Raw genomic sequence first — 13721 nt, 5'->3', positions numbered from 1 at the left:
CTTGGGAAACTTGAATAGACTATACGTTTTGTCCCCAAACCTATTTATTTTATCATACATGTGTATGAGTCAGGATAAGTATAAATGATATTTTTACTCTAAAAAAATACATATTTTGCAGATACTTTTTCAAAGCGAGCTGGTTATCGATCAATTCAAACTCCTAGTGCCTTCTATTTGAAAACTCCTGTCAGATTTTAATGGGTAAATAAGATGTAAAACAATTCCTTTTGTTTTTGCAGACTGTAACTGATGAGAAGTTTGAAGTGAAGCGGTGTGTGGAAGAAGCTGCCATCATCGTGAGCAACACCAAGGAACCTCCTACAACATGCACTGTGACGTTGACGTCGCCGGTGATGAGGGAAGCTGCTTCAACAGAGGGTGGAGGTAAAACGTCCCAGCTCAACTTCCTCGGGGGTTGGGGCAGGGTGATAGGGGCATGATGAAATCCGAAGGTTCAAATTGATATTTGGTATTACTTTCTCAACTTGATTTGAAAGAAAGTTTATCAAGACTAAAGTTGTAGAGTGGTCATGTAACCAGTTGTTTAAAAGTCCACTAACAACCCTTCAATTGTTAAATTTCAATTTTCAAACATGATCATTCTACAAAAACCCAAAACATTCAAATCAAATAGAAATCTGCATAATGGCATTTGATGTAAGACAAGATCTTCTTAAGGAGACTTTGAAGAAATTAATACTAAAATAACTCATCTTATTGATACATTATTCTGTTACATGCCATTGGATGTTCTGATTTGATTTGACATTAATACAGTTTGTTTGTTGCCATGTGATGCAAACAAAGCTTCTAGATACCCACAGGTTGAGAGAGGAAAATGGAAAAGGAGCGCTGGAAGGATTTTTGACCATGATGAGGGGGCCGTTGGAAATTGGCCACTCTTGCACACACCTATCTACTTTCACACCATCATTTAGCATTACATATCCGCTGCTTTCTTTACACTTCTTTTAATATATTCTGTTTGTTTTGATGTCTTTAAAAGTTCGAATTAGTTTTATTTTGTATATTTCTTTTCAAAAATTATTTTATTTTCATTTCCTTAAAGATTAATGTAGTTAAGTGCCACAAAGCGTTACTTCAAACTCCAAACAGTTATTTTCATTTTTTTCTTTTCCCAATACTGGCTTTAGTTCGTTTTGCTTTCTCTTAGAACATAATCTTTTATCGGCTCAGCACATGCTTTCCTTTGCCTGATACGCCAACCCTTCTCCGTCTGTTGCCATTCCGCCCGGGTTCCCCATCCATGGTCAAACACCCGTTCCGAGAGGCTACCCTGAAATCTACAACATTGTGTTATAGAGACTCTAAGCGTCAAAGACCCTCCGGATGTGCTGGACAGGCACAAATGCCTGGATGCCCTAGCTGCACTTCGACATGCTAAATGGTTCCAGGTTCGAGTTACTTTTATTTATTACTTTGCAGCCTTATGTTAGCTTTCAGTATATCATTGACAGGAAAAAAAGTCGAAAAATTCCAGCTGTTTTTCACAAATTGATCGCGTGGGTTGGGCATGGGTTGGTGTGTTATTTGTGGCTTACAGCATTGGTTGGGCATTGATGGATGGAAGGAAGGAGGCTGGTGTATGATAGGGACCTGGCTCAGTCAGCTTCACAGAGTTGTCTCCCTTATATGGAACTGATAGGATCTGCCCCTAACACCACACAATATCTACAATAAACAGTTGAAGAGTGGCTGGGGAAATAGTAATTTCAGAGTTACGCATTAAAATGCATTTAGAAGCATTTTGTTAATTAAAGAGTTCTCATGAGGAAATGATCATGTCTGCCTTTGATGATTGTGATTTCTTAGCACTCGAAATTGGGCAGTTCTTAGATTCCAAATAGCATGTATTTACAATTATCATGTGTGAAATTGCGAGTATTACAGGTTGAGCTTCGTTTCCCGGCATTGAACTTCACTCTTTGAACATAATGATATAGTAGTGCATATTATTCTGAAATCTTGAACTATGAATGTAGAATTCTTTGTGATTTTATGCCAGGTCAAACTGACTGCTGCATGTAGGTCCGGGTAGGTCATGGGATAATCCTTATAGAAAATTGTAGCTCATACTTAAGTATATACAGTTTCCAGGCTATGATTGTGTAGCTGAAGTTCTGAGCCAGATTCCTTGATGCCTTTTGGCCTACATTTCAGGGCAGATGTAGATATTTATATGACTTGAGTGACTGTTGGATAACAGAGTGCAAGAGGCAATCAAAAACACCTGCTCCCTACCTACTTAAATTAAGTGCCAAACCATAGGGAAAGGCTTTCTTATGTCTTTACATTGTGATTATGTTACTTGTTTTGGAAATTTCGTGATTTTTTGGACAGTGAGAGAACCGTAAGTTGAGTGGATTTGAGAGACATGAGTTGTGTGGAGTGAGATGTGAGTTGGTTGTGAGTTGGTTGTGATTGTGTGAGTGCTGTGGATGCTCTGAGGTACGCGAGTTGTGTGGGGCTGCTAGTTGCTGTAGTGGAGTAGTATACTACTGCCTTGAAATGTAATAGTGTAAGTAGTGGTAGAGCATAGAACGGGATCCTCACATTACTACCTGGTCATCTTTGAGCTAACACTATTTGTTACCTGTGTATTTCGAAACGTAAACAGTATTTTTATGCATGTGAGTGCACAAATTTGTAGCTATTGACATGTCATTGTGAATTCTTTTTGTTGATGTGTCTACACTTGCACAACTACATTGGATGGGGTCTGTCCCTTTTAACGCTTAGCAAGAAACAAAAAGCATTAACTGTGATACTGTTGATGATAAGAAATGACACTGATGGAGATGTTATATCTGTCTATTGATACAGAAATACTTTGATGGTGACAACACCAGAAGTGGAAGATGTTTATGACTAGGGTTTGAATTTTTTTTGCTGAGTAAAAATTGCCAAATATTGTTCATTGCCCTTGAGAAAAAGGTGCTAGTCTATTCAAATGGGTTAGGAAGGTTGAGTGGTCAGTATGTGCTCAAAGATAACCAGGATTGTCTTGGTTTCATCCATCTCTGCGTCATCTGTCCGTACTGTCTGTTGGACATTGGCTGAACAATACATGCATCTCCTTCGCGGCTCAGTGTACATGAGGCTGGAAAGTGTGGACGCCGGAGTCGGTCGGGTTTTCTTGTCTGTCCACCCGTCCGTACGTCTAAGGTGTCACGTCGTCCATTTGTCTCACAGCTGTCACATGGCCTATAGTGACGTACTGTTCCAACCAGCACGCATATTGTTTGCCCCGTTTATAACTCAGAGATTAGGCAGCTGTAATATTGAGTATGCTCTTGTATCCTTGTGACATTAACATAGAGACAAATGGTTGGCCTAAACATGCTGTTGAAAAATTCAAGAATCTGGCAAAGTTGCTTTTTTTTGTTTGATTTGTAACCATTGATCGCATGGTGAAAGTGATAAAGCTTAAGTTTGAAGGTAGCTAGACTGAATGAGTAACTATCTTCACGGTCAGATTCTTGAATTAATTGATTCATGTGACAGTATTTGTATGTCTAATCTTGCTGCTTTGCCATCCGTCTCATTTAGGCTAGAGCTAATGGACTCCAGTCTTGTGTGGTGGTGATTCGAATACTACGGGACTTGTGCCAGAGAGTCCCCACATGGACCCCGCTCAGTGAATGGGTAGGTGGACAGTCACTGGAATGACCAACTATACTAATCCAAACTTGTTTCTCTTTAGTGAGATCTAAAATGAAATTACCTCGTGAGGATTACATGACAGAATAGACAGACAATAGTTTGTTATTGTCTCCCCTCTGTACGTAAATAAAAAACAACTTTGTACAAATAAAAATTTGTAATATGTATAGAAGCATTCAAAAGAATTAGGATCAGGTTATACTCATGAGGGGCGGTCGGGTAGCCTAGTGGTTAGAGCGTTTGCTCGTCACGCCGAAGACCCGGGTTTGATTCCTGACATAGGTACAATGTGTGAAGCCCATTTCTGGTGTTCCCCGCCGTGATATTGCTGGAATATTGCTAAAAGCAGCGTAAAGCATTTGCAGACAATATTTCTTAACTAGACATTTCAAGAATTACCAAAACAAAAAACCAAATGTGAATGAAATTCAAGGTTATTTTAAGGCATTGTGTTAAGAATTCCTTCTTCATTTCCTGTCATAAATGTTAATCATGTTGGTTATCTAGTACTTTCTTTTCATGTCCACTATACATGCTTACTGCTAGAGCCTTGGGGACCAGTTCAAAAGTTGGATTTCGTATAAAAGTTTTAAATCCTTAAGTTCACAGGTGGGAGTTTTCCTTCGGCCAAAATCAGCTTACCTGATTTCTCAATGTTTATATAGTAACTCATCTTCCTGAGGCAAGGGAGTTAACTGACTATAAAAGTCCAGTTCCACCCTTGCTGCACTAGGCTGGAATTTCTGGGCTCGATCGTAGCGCCACCAGTGGCTATTATGGCTTACGTCTATGTCCCTCCTATTGACCAATCAGATTCCACCTCTCATATCACTTGCATTTGCTTCAAACAAAATGGTAGCGCCCAGTAAAGACAGTCTGATATATAATGTTTGTCATTGTGTTTTGAGTATTACAAGGAATTCAACATCTTCTGAAGTCAGGGTGTTTTTTCTGTATCTTTCAAAACTTGATGAATGAAGTTTTTTATCCTGCATTGAACGGTCCCTTAAAAACAATACTATCACAACAATATTGAAAGAATTGTTAGAGACTAGAAACTGCCTGTATCCATACCACCAAACTTTCTATAACATGTCTTTCAACCTATTAATATCTGATATTAGAGAATGAGAAAGCAATGTTAGATATTATCTCATTCACCATTCGTCTCTCACTATGAGAAACAAGATTACGGGGTAGAATAGGTCTTCAGCAACCCATACTTGCCGTAAAAGGCGACCATGCTTGTCGTAAAAAGGCGACTAACGGGATCGGGTGGTCAGGCTCGCTGACTTGGTTGATACATGTCATCGATCCCAATTGTGTAGATCGATGCTCATGATGTCAATCACTGGATTGTCTGGCCCAGACGCGATTATTTTACAGACCGCCGTCATATAGCTGGAATATTGCTGAGTGCAGCATTAAACAACAAACAAAAACACTATGAGAAACTGTTGCATGTCTGACATTAAACTATGTTCTTGGTCATAGTCTTGATGAGAATGATAACAGAAAGATTAATGAAGGACATTGCAAAGTTTTTAATTTATTCACATAAAAAGACGTTATTTGTTTGATAAAATAAAATTACCTGATATGTCCATGTTCTTCCTTATGGCATGAAGACGCTACGTCTGTGTGTTCCTAGTGTACAGCATATGCAGATAACAGGTGTCATGACTTTCTTTGTTTTCATTTCAACCTTAATTTTTTGAATAGTTGCCTCATGATTGTGGTGTAGAACAGGTAACCATGCTTGTATTGACAACCGACTGAAATGTGGATCAGGTGGTTACAATGTGTGACCTAGTTGACTCTCGTCGCACCCTCATGTCGGTGGCTGAAGGCCCGGCCAGACATGATCATTTACAGGCCGCAGTGAAACAGCTAGAATCTTGCTGAAAATATTCACTCCTTATCTTCAGCTTTGTCATTGTATTTCTCCTGTTTTCCTATCAGGCCATGGAGCTGCTGGTAGAGAAGTGTGTAGGCAGTGGGGGTATACAGATGAGTCCCGGAGATGCTCTGCGCCGGGTCTTTGAATGTATTTCATCAGGAATCCTGCTGCCAGGTGAGGAAAAGATCTGTACCATTTACCTGCACCAGGTGCATGTTGACATTAAAACTAGTTGCACCAAAATAAGGTTGCACTCTTGTCCCATAAATTTATCAAAGATGAAACAGGTGCATAAAGTGAATAAGTACATCTCAGACGACTGTATCATAAGTTAACATAAAAATTGCTGTAAAATGAAATAGGATGAGCACTTGATCTTGAAGTACCCACAGCTTAATAACGTCAAGCCCAAGAAAGGTTGGCAAATTACATAATACACAGGGATTACTGATGTGGTATGGTACATAAAGCTTGGAGGTATTCACTGTCTTCAAAGATCGTTGTTGTGTGGAAAAGTAAGGGTTAGTCGGACACAAATTTGAATTTTATTTAACCCGAATTTGTTGCTGTAGAAATCTGTTAGGTTGCACTTTCCAATGATAGGTTGCAGTGATGCATGTTTTTTATGGCTAAATGGAGCCCTGCTATCCATTGGCTGCTTGGGAAGCCTGTCAATGTGAAGGGCTGCATTCACCGAGTTGCATGTCATCATCTAGCCATGATCCATTGACAGTGGGTCCAAACACCGATTCTTCCTGATATGATCATGGTGGTCCTTGATCTGTCAGCGCTATACCTGCTGTCATGGGTTATGCCGATATTGGAAGCGTCCGACTCACTTTGGGCTTTCATTCATGGGTATTCCATGTAAGAATAGGACCCCCGGCAACCTATGCTGGTTGTTAGAGGCGACCAAATGGTGGTCAGGCTAGTCGACTTGGTTGATTGTGTATCATTATATCCCGACAATGTGAATTGTAGCTAGCATTATCGAGTACTTGATTGCCTGGTCCAGACGTAATTATTTACTTGCCATCATTTTACAGCTGGAATATTGTGGTGTCGTTAAACAACAACCAAACAATACTTTGGTACTTCTTCCCACATTGATCTGGGTTATGACTGCACGAAGTGGTGTCTTGATTTCCTTATTCTGAGATTCCCTTTATTATATAGTTAAACACTGTGGGGATTACAGGTTAGAATGGGTCTCCAGCCGTGAGACCTCATGGATTGGGTGGTCATGCTCTGATAGCATGACGGCAGAGCCCGATGCGTGGACCGTTACTCACAATATCTTGTCCAGGTTCAATTGGGTGCAGGCTGCCATGGTATGGCTGGAATATTGCTGAGAGTGGCATTAAACAACAAAGAAACAAGCTCTGATCATAATCATTTGTTGTAGGCGGCCCTGGACTGTATGACCCTTGTGAAAAGGAAGCATTTGATGCTGCTCAGTCGCTGACCAATCAACAGAGAGAGGAAATCACAGCCTCAGCTCAGGTGCGTACTTCCGAGGGAGCTACTACTGGCTACTTTATTGGACTAGTCACTACCCTTTCTTTGTTTGAGAATATCTATGTTAAGGTTGTTACATGGTTAACTATCTTTTCTTGGCGCACAAGGGCCATTCATACACAATGAAGTTGAAATATGTCACAAGTTTAGCTTTGAAAGTAATGTCTTTTAAGTAAAGCCTGAGGTTTGGGATAGTTGGATGAGGTAACTTCACTTATTGGCCAGATTGCAGCTTTAGTTCATTCAAACTTACCATGTTAACTTAACTTTCAACAATGGCCAATAGGACTGCATACGACTCGTCAACGCAGTTTGAGATATGTCTTGCAGATTATATTTTTGACAAAGAAAGTAAACTACAAGTTCTCTGCCAGCAGGGCAGGCACAATGATATAAGTACCTGGTCCATAATGAAGTCTTTATGTTGTTGCAGCATGCCCTCAGGCTGATCGCATTCCGTCAAATCCATAAAGTCCTGGGCATGGACCCTCTTCCTCCACCACGGTTTCAGAGACAGAAGTTCAACCCTCGCAAGAGACGGCGAACCAGCTCAGCTGGAGGGGAGGGGGATGGTGAAGGTGGGTGTCAGGAATCAGTATGTGTGATGCTGCAAACCCAATGTTTTACTTCTTCTTTCACATCGCCGCGAAAAGCTGCAAAATTGCTGATACGGCGTTAGGCAATATTCATTCACTCACTTGTTTCACAACCTCCTCCGTGGTCCAGTTATAAGATCGTCTGTCTGGTGAGGGGAAGGTCAGTGGTGTGATCCCCGGCCATGTCATACCCAAAAAACATTAAAAGATGGTGCTGCTGTAACCCTGCCTGACGTTCAGGATTAAGGGGCTAACACAAGGACTGGTCGGCTCGGAGTCAGTATACTGTGTCTGAGTGGGGTATTCATGTTAAACTGAGGCATGGTATCTCAGGAAGCTAGCACTATCCAACCTGCAACCACAAATGCACGTCGCTGTATAAGTGAAACAATCTTGAACGTGGCATTAAAACCAATTTTACCTCACCGCCTGTTTGACAGATTCGAGGGCAAATTACCGCCAAGCAAGGTGGGAAGGATAAAAAAAAATTATTCAACTTATATTATCAGTGTAGAATATATTTTTTTACCTTCAAACTAATATCAGTATGGTCTGAATGTTCCGTAAGTCCTCAGTCTACAGATAATGTCCTGTTTTGTATGAAGTCCTCAGTCTACAGATAATGTCCTGTTTTGTATGAAGTCCTCAGTCTACAGATAATGTCCTGTTTTGTATGAAGTCCTCAGTCTACAGATAATGTCCTGTTTTTTATGAAGTCCTCAGTCTACAGATAATGTCCTGTTTTGTATGAAGTCCTCAGTCTACAGATAATGTCCTGTTTTGTATGAAGTCCTCAGTCTACAGATAATGTCCCGTTTTGTATGAAGTCCTCAGTCTACAGATAATGTCCCGTTTTGTATGAAATCCTCAGTCTACAGATAATGTCCCGTTTTTTATGAAGTCCTCAGTCTACAGATAATGTCCTGTTTTGTATGAAGTCCTCAGTCTACAGATAATGTCCTGTTTTGTATGAAGTCCTCAGTCTACAGATAATGTCCCGTTTTGTATGAAGTCCTCAGTCTACAGATATTGTCCCGTTTTTTATGAAGTCCTAAGTCTACAGATAATGTCCTGTTTTGTATGAAGTCCTCAGTCTACAGATAATGTCCTGTTTTGTATGAAGTCCTCAGTCTACAGATAATGTCCTGTTTTGTATGAAGTCCTCAGTCTACAGATAATGTCCTGTTTTTTTATGAAGTCCTCAGTCTACAGATAATATCCTGTTTTGTATGAAGTCCTCAGTCTACAGATAATATCCTGTTCCTTTACAGCAGGTGAGAAGAAGGATAAGAAGGATGGTGATGAGGGAGCTTCTATGGACACTGCGGACAATTGATGGTGTTGTGTAGACTAGCATGTTTGTTATAGAGGAGATAATACACAGTTACGTCACTTGGACTGTCGGCGGCACTGGATGCAAGTGAATGGATGGCATGACATTGATTCTTATCCTTGACCATCTGTCTGTATCTTCTGGTAATTTGGCACTAATAGCTACGACGATAACCTAGGTTTGTTGTGCTGTATGACAATACCATAGGCCTGTTGTGCTGTATTACAAAGAACTAATTGATGTGTCGGGCTTCTGTAAGTGTGAGGCTGGGTCAAGACCAGGGAAGCCTTACCTGTAGCCTGCCTGCACAGGTTGGAAGATCCGATTCCTTACTACCTGTTGAATCTTGGTATCATGAGCTAATCACTAATTACTTTCCATTTGTGTGTATAACTGATCATGAAATTCATTTTTATCACACGACATTAATGTTGTGGTTAATGTTCTATTTTTATGTTGTTTTCATTTCGTTTAGTACTTTTAGTGGGATGAAAAAAATGACAACAATGTCCAACATTGTCCAACATTTTAACATTTTTCATTGATTTCAATATTTTCCTATCATTTGTTAAAAAAATATAATTATCAAGTCTCAGACCTTGCCACAAGTTTGAAATGTATTCTGTATGCCTAACAAGGCTCAACTTTATTGTGTAGTATTTTGATAAGACCTATTTTTGGAGAAAATTACCATGTCACAGAATTTGTTGTTACTCGATAAAAGATCTAGCTGAACGCAGAAACTTTGACGGACTGCATTTATGTCAGTGTATATGCTGTGGAGATATGTATTGTCTGTCATTGCTACTTTGTGTATACTTAGCTGTCGGCATCAGGTTGCGTTTACTTCCTGGTTCACATTGCCACTTTGAAATGAACTTCCGTTTAAACATTGTGTACATTGAGCTTCATGTGTTCATTATTTATGATAGAATTACTTAAGTTTCAGGGTTTATGCTTCTGTGTAAACATGTATTTATAGATCATCTATCTGCATGGACATATTTTCATAATCTCTGTATTAAGATGTATCATAAAGATAACTTCAAAATGTCTCGTCTTCGACGTGGAAGACCTAGAGCAGTTTTCCTTTCTGATTACGTTACGCTCTTGTTTTCAATCTTTGTAAATTATCCTTTGGGAAGTATTTGTTTGCAGTATGCATGATGCTGACAATGGTGGCCAGCATAGCAGTCTGAGAGCTTACTGGTTTGAATGTAAGGCTTACAGCTGTGTAGTGCCTGACTCAGCAGTACAAAACTAGTTCAAATTGAGCAACCACCTTGTGTGTTTGTGCTGTTGCGGTCTGTACATGTGGAAAATGTTGATGTGCTTTTATCCAAGTAAACTCATGAGCACTTCACTTCCGTGTTTGTATTTTTTGGCTTTGTGCCATTTCCAATTGGAAGAAGTAGCATCCTGATGTACCTTGAAGATATTTATATCCCAATCATTTTATAGGACACTTTGACAGGCAGTCTGTGAATTAAGTCACTAGTCTGTATCTCAGTTATAGTAAGATTTTATTTGGTCTTATAGGTTTGTTATAAAAAGTTCATATATACTTAACAGCGAAAGAAACGTCACCATGGATAAATATATGAGAAACCTTATTTTTCCAAACACTGTAAACATACTTTGAGACACATTAAAAAAATGAAACTTAGCAAATCTAATCAAGGGTGCAATTAAAGTGTCAAATGTTCTTAAGTGAAACACAACACTAGTCTCTAAGAAAAGTATGTTTACAGTGTTCGGACAATATATCTATCCATGGTGATGTTTCTTTTGCAGTTCAGTATATAAATGACGTTCTCAAAGTGAACTTTTGAAACTTGGAATAGAAGCAACTCTTTGCTACTTTTATTTTTTGTGTTGCGATATAGGATTCGCCTCCACTATATATATTTAATATATATAGCAGGGAGCTGTGTTTATGTTTGAGAAAGTACATGGCATGAAAACCTGCAACAATGGCAAGCACACAGACGGCCTGTTTTTTGTGAAGTTTGGTGTTGGTGCAACCTTGGTCGTTAAGGTGGACATAAGTGGGACCTGAAAGAAGAAAAGCCGAATACTATCCTCGGTGATCCTCTCAGCGATAAGAGTTAAAGTGCCTTTGTGCCACAAAAAGCGTGACTCCAACCTACACTTCCTTCAAACTTCCTTTCATCAACCGGCCGTGGAGATCCGGGGTAGAATAGGTCTTCAGCAACCCATGCTTGTCCTAAAAGGTGACTATGCTTGTCGTAAAAGGCGACTAACGGGATCGGGTGGTCAGGCTCGCTGACTTGGTTGATGCATGATCCCAGTTGTGTGGATCGATGCTCATGTTATAGCTGGAATATTGCTGAGTGCAGCGTTAAACAACAAACAAACATTCATCATCCGACACCTGGTTCACTTGCAATGAGCCAATTTGGTAACATTTACAGTGATTCCATCTCTTCGAACATATTTTTTGTCATTTCATAATTCATATATATATGTGTATGCGAAGCGGATTGGGTAGCCAAATATTAACCGGTCAGTTACCACTATTAAAATATGCTCCAGTGCGTGCTACGATCTACGGTCTTATTTCAAGAGAATTTGAGACTACTGGTTTATATTTATTTTGCAGAAACCTCATTTTAATCAATGCTTATAATATTAAATAGTTTGGAAATTTGCGTAACATCTTTTAGATGTATGTTCTACTAGGTTGAATGTTATTATCCTATTTTCGTTTATCAGAGAAAATCGGAAAAAAACATTTGATATTAAATCCATGTAAATATTGTAGTGTTACATGTCGATTCCCAATTTGAAACAATATGTAAACCCAGAAATCTGTACGTAAATGAACCTAGTGTGGAACAAACAAGCAACCAACAAATGGTATACAATTAAGTTTTATTACAGAATTAACTAGGTTTACAAATCAACAACAACTTACTGCATAGCCATTACAATGGCAGTACGCAGTAGAGTGGTCGTCAATGATAATAGTATATTCACCAAGCTTCCGAGATGGGTCTAGGCAGGGAATCAGGGGTGGTGAGCGATCTTCACACGAAAGCTGGTCTTGATGGAATGAAATGTGTAAGAGACGAAATGTGTGAGGTACGTAAACACGCTCTTATATACAGGCTAACTAGCTACTGGAAATTCCTACACAGTGCCCTCGCCAGTCGAGCGGTACTAGAACATAACAGAATATTCCATATCAGTCCATGGTATACCGGAAGTTTACACACCACACTAGCATCTATAATATAATAACTTCCTGACGACTGCTTAACTAAATAGTACTACATTCCTGACAACTAATCTCTGTCCAAATACAATGCAATGAGCCTCAACCCAATCTTAACAGAAAAAATGTAACAGTTACAATCATGTTCACCAATAAAATGCTCTACAATATAACAGAAGGAATTTATCATACGAAGCTTTTAAAATGAAATCTGCTTCATTAAGCGAAGGATATTTTTCATGTCTTTCCTGTAAAATTTAAGCTTTACTAGATCAGGTCCATCGTTCGTTCTCATTAAATTCATAGTGAGTGAGTTGGGTTTAGTGCCGCTTTTAACAGTATTCCAGTTATATCGCGGCGTGTCAGCTTAATGTGGGAGGAAAGCCCTAAGTGATGCAGGTCCCAGACGTTTACCACTTCAGTGAAACCCACGAGCACGGGTATGGTGCTGACAAACCTAGAAACATAATCAGGGCGAACCGGGATTCGAACCCACAACCTTAGGTTTCTGGCGTGCCCAAGGGACGCAACTCTGCACAGCGAATCGCGGCGCCTTAGACGACTGGGCCACCCTATTTAATTACCTAAAGGGCAAGCTGTTTCAACACATTTACTTTGCAGGTTTTTAAACTTATGGGCATACTTAATCACATATGCTTGACTAAAAATAAATTTGAAAAACGGAAATAGCGTAAATCAGACCATAGAAAACGACAGGGGAAAATTCCCCCAAACGAAAAATTCCGCCACTTTGGGGATTCCTCTTACTGGGGTTAAAACGGGTTCCCGGCGTTTAACGCAATTTCAGCGATGTTGACGATCGGACCGACGCCCAGTCTGCCTGCTTCTGTCTCGGTTTTGTTAATACGTTACCTCTTTTTTTCATCCATTTGATTGGCGTGTCCACAACTTATGTCACCTCGGTAACAACACTGAAGATGATTTCAGTAGCTCTCTCAGGGGATTAATCCATGACAGGGCCGAGGGCAGCTGGTGTTTTATTACCCAAACAGAATGTCAGTAATAACACGCTAGTTACGGACTGTTAATTGTTATTTTAAATTTTCGTTTTCACAACAATGTATGCAATGATGTTATTTTTGTAGGATTAACAAAAATAGCAGAAACAGTATATGTATAATACACAAAGGCGGCAAAAATATCAGCCAATGAAAACAGCTTTAGGTATGCGCCCCCAAATACGTTTGTTTTGGAAGTCGATTACGGAGCATTCAGCACTTTCACTTGGATATTTAAGTATCTCTTCGAATATTATCCATTTTTAATTTAAATTGATCAAATGTACCTCGGAAAATTGATTCTCTCAACAAAATCATCTTTGTTATTTTGCTTGCCCTTTAGGAAAAACTCCCCTTCTCTCCAGAATTCAGTGTATTTATTTCAGCTTAGTTCGAACACAAATGATTATATCACGCAAAATGCGTGGAA

At 39.6% G+C, this 13721-nt stretch overlaps 1 protein-coding gene across 8 annotated transcripts in view; it reads left to right on the top strand.

The window, feature by feature from the left end:
• LOC124134058 (zinc finger RNA-binding protein-like) overlaps positions 1 to 10397 on the top strand; it is a 31037-nt gene extending 20640 nt beyond the window's left edge. For 6 of the 8 annotated variants that reach the window (XM_046498690.2, XM_046498689.2, XM_046498688.2 and 3 more), the window contains exons 18-24: positions 243 to 387; positions 1327 to 1418; positions 3574 to 3669; positions 5650 to 5761; positions 6993 to 7090; positions 7539 to 7683; positions 8973 to 10397. In XM_046498690.2, the coding sequence (XP_046354646.1) occupies positions 243 to 387; positions 1327 to 1418; positions 3574 to 3669; positions 5650 to 5761; positions 6993 to 7090; positions 7539 to 7683; positions 8973 to 9037 (753 nt within the window). In that variant the 3' untranslated portion in view covers positions 9038 to 10397. The remainder of the gene's footprint in view (positions 1 to 242; positions 388 to 1326; positions 1419 to 3573; positions 3670 to 5649; positions 5762 to 6992; positions 7091 to 7538; positions 7684 to 8972) is intronic. The other 2 variants (XM_046498687.2, XM_046498684.2) reach the window with 1 other exon arrangement.
• Positions 10398 to 13721: the final 3324 nt, after the last annotated feature.

This window comes from Haliotis rufescens, unplaced genomic scaffold (assembly GCF_023055435.1).
Source record: "Haliotis rufescens isolate VD_foot unplaced genomic scaffold, xgHalRufe1.0.p SCAF_1, whole genome shotgun sequence".
NCBI lineage: Eukaryota > Metazoa > Mollusca > Gastropoda > Lepetellida > Haliotidae > Haliotis > Haliotis rufescens.
This window is presented reverse-complemented; position numbering and strand designations above follow the sequence as displayed.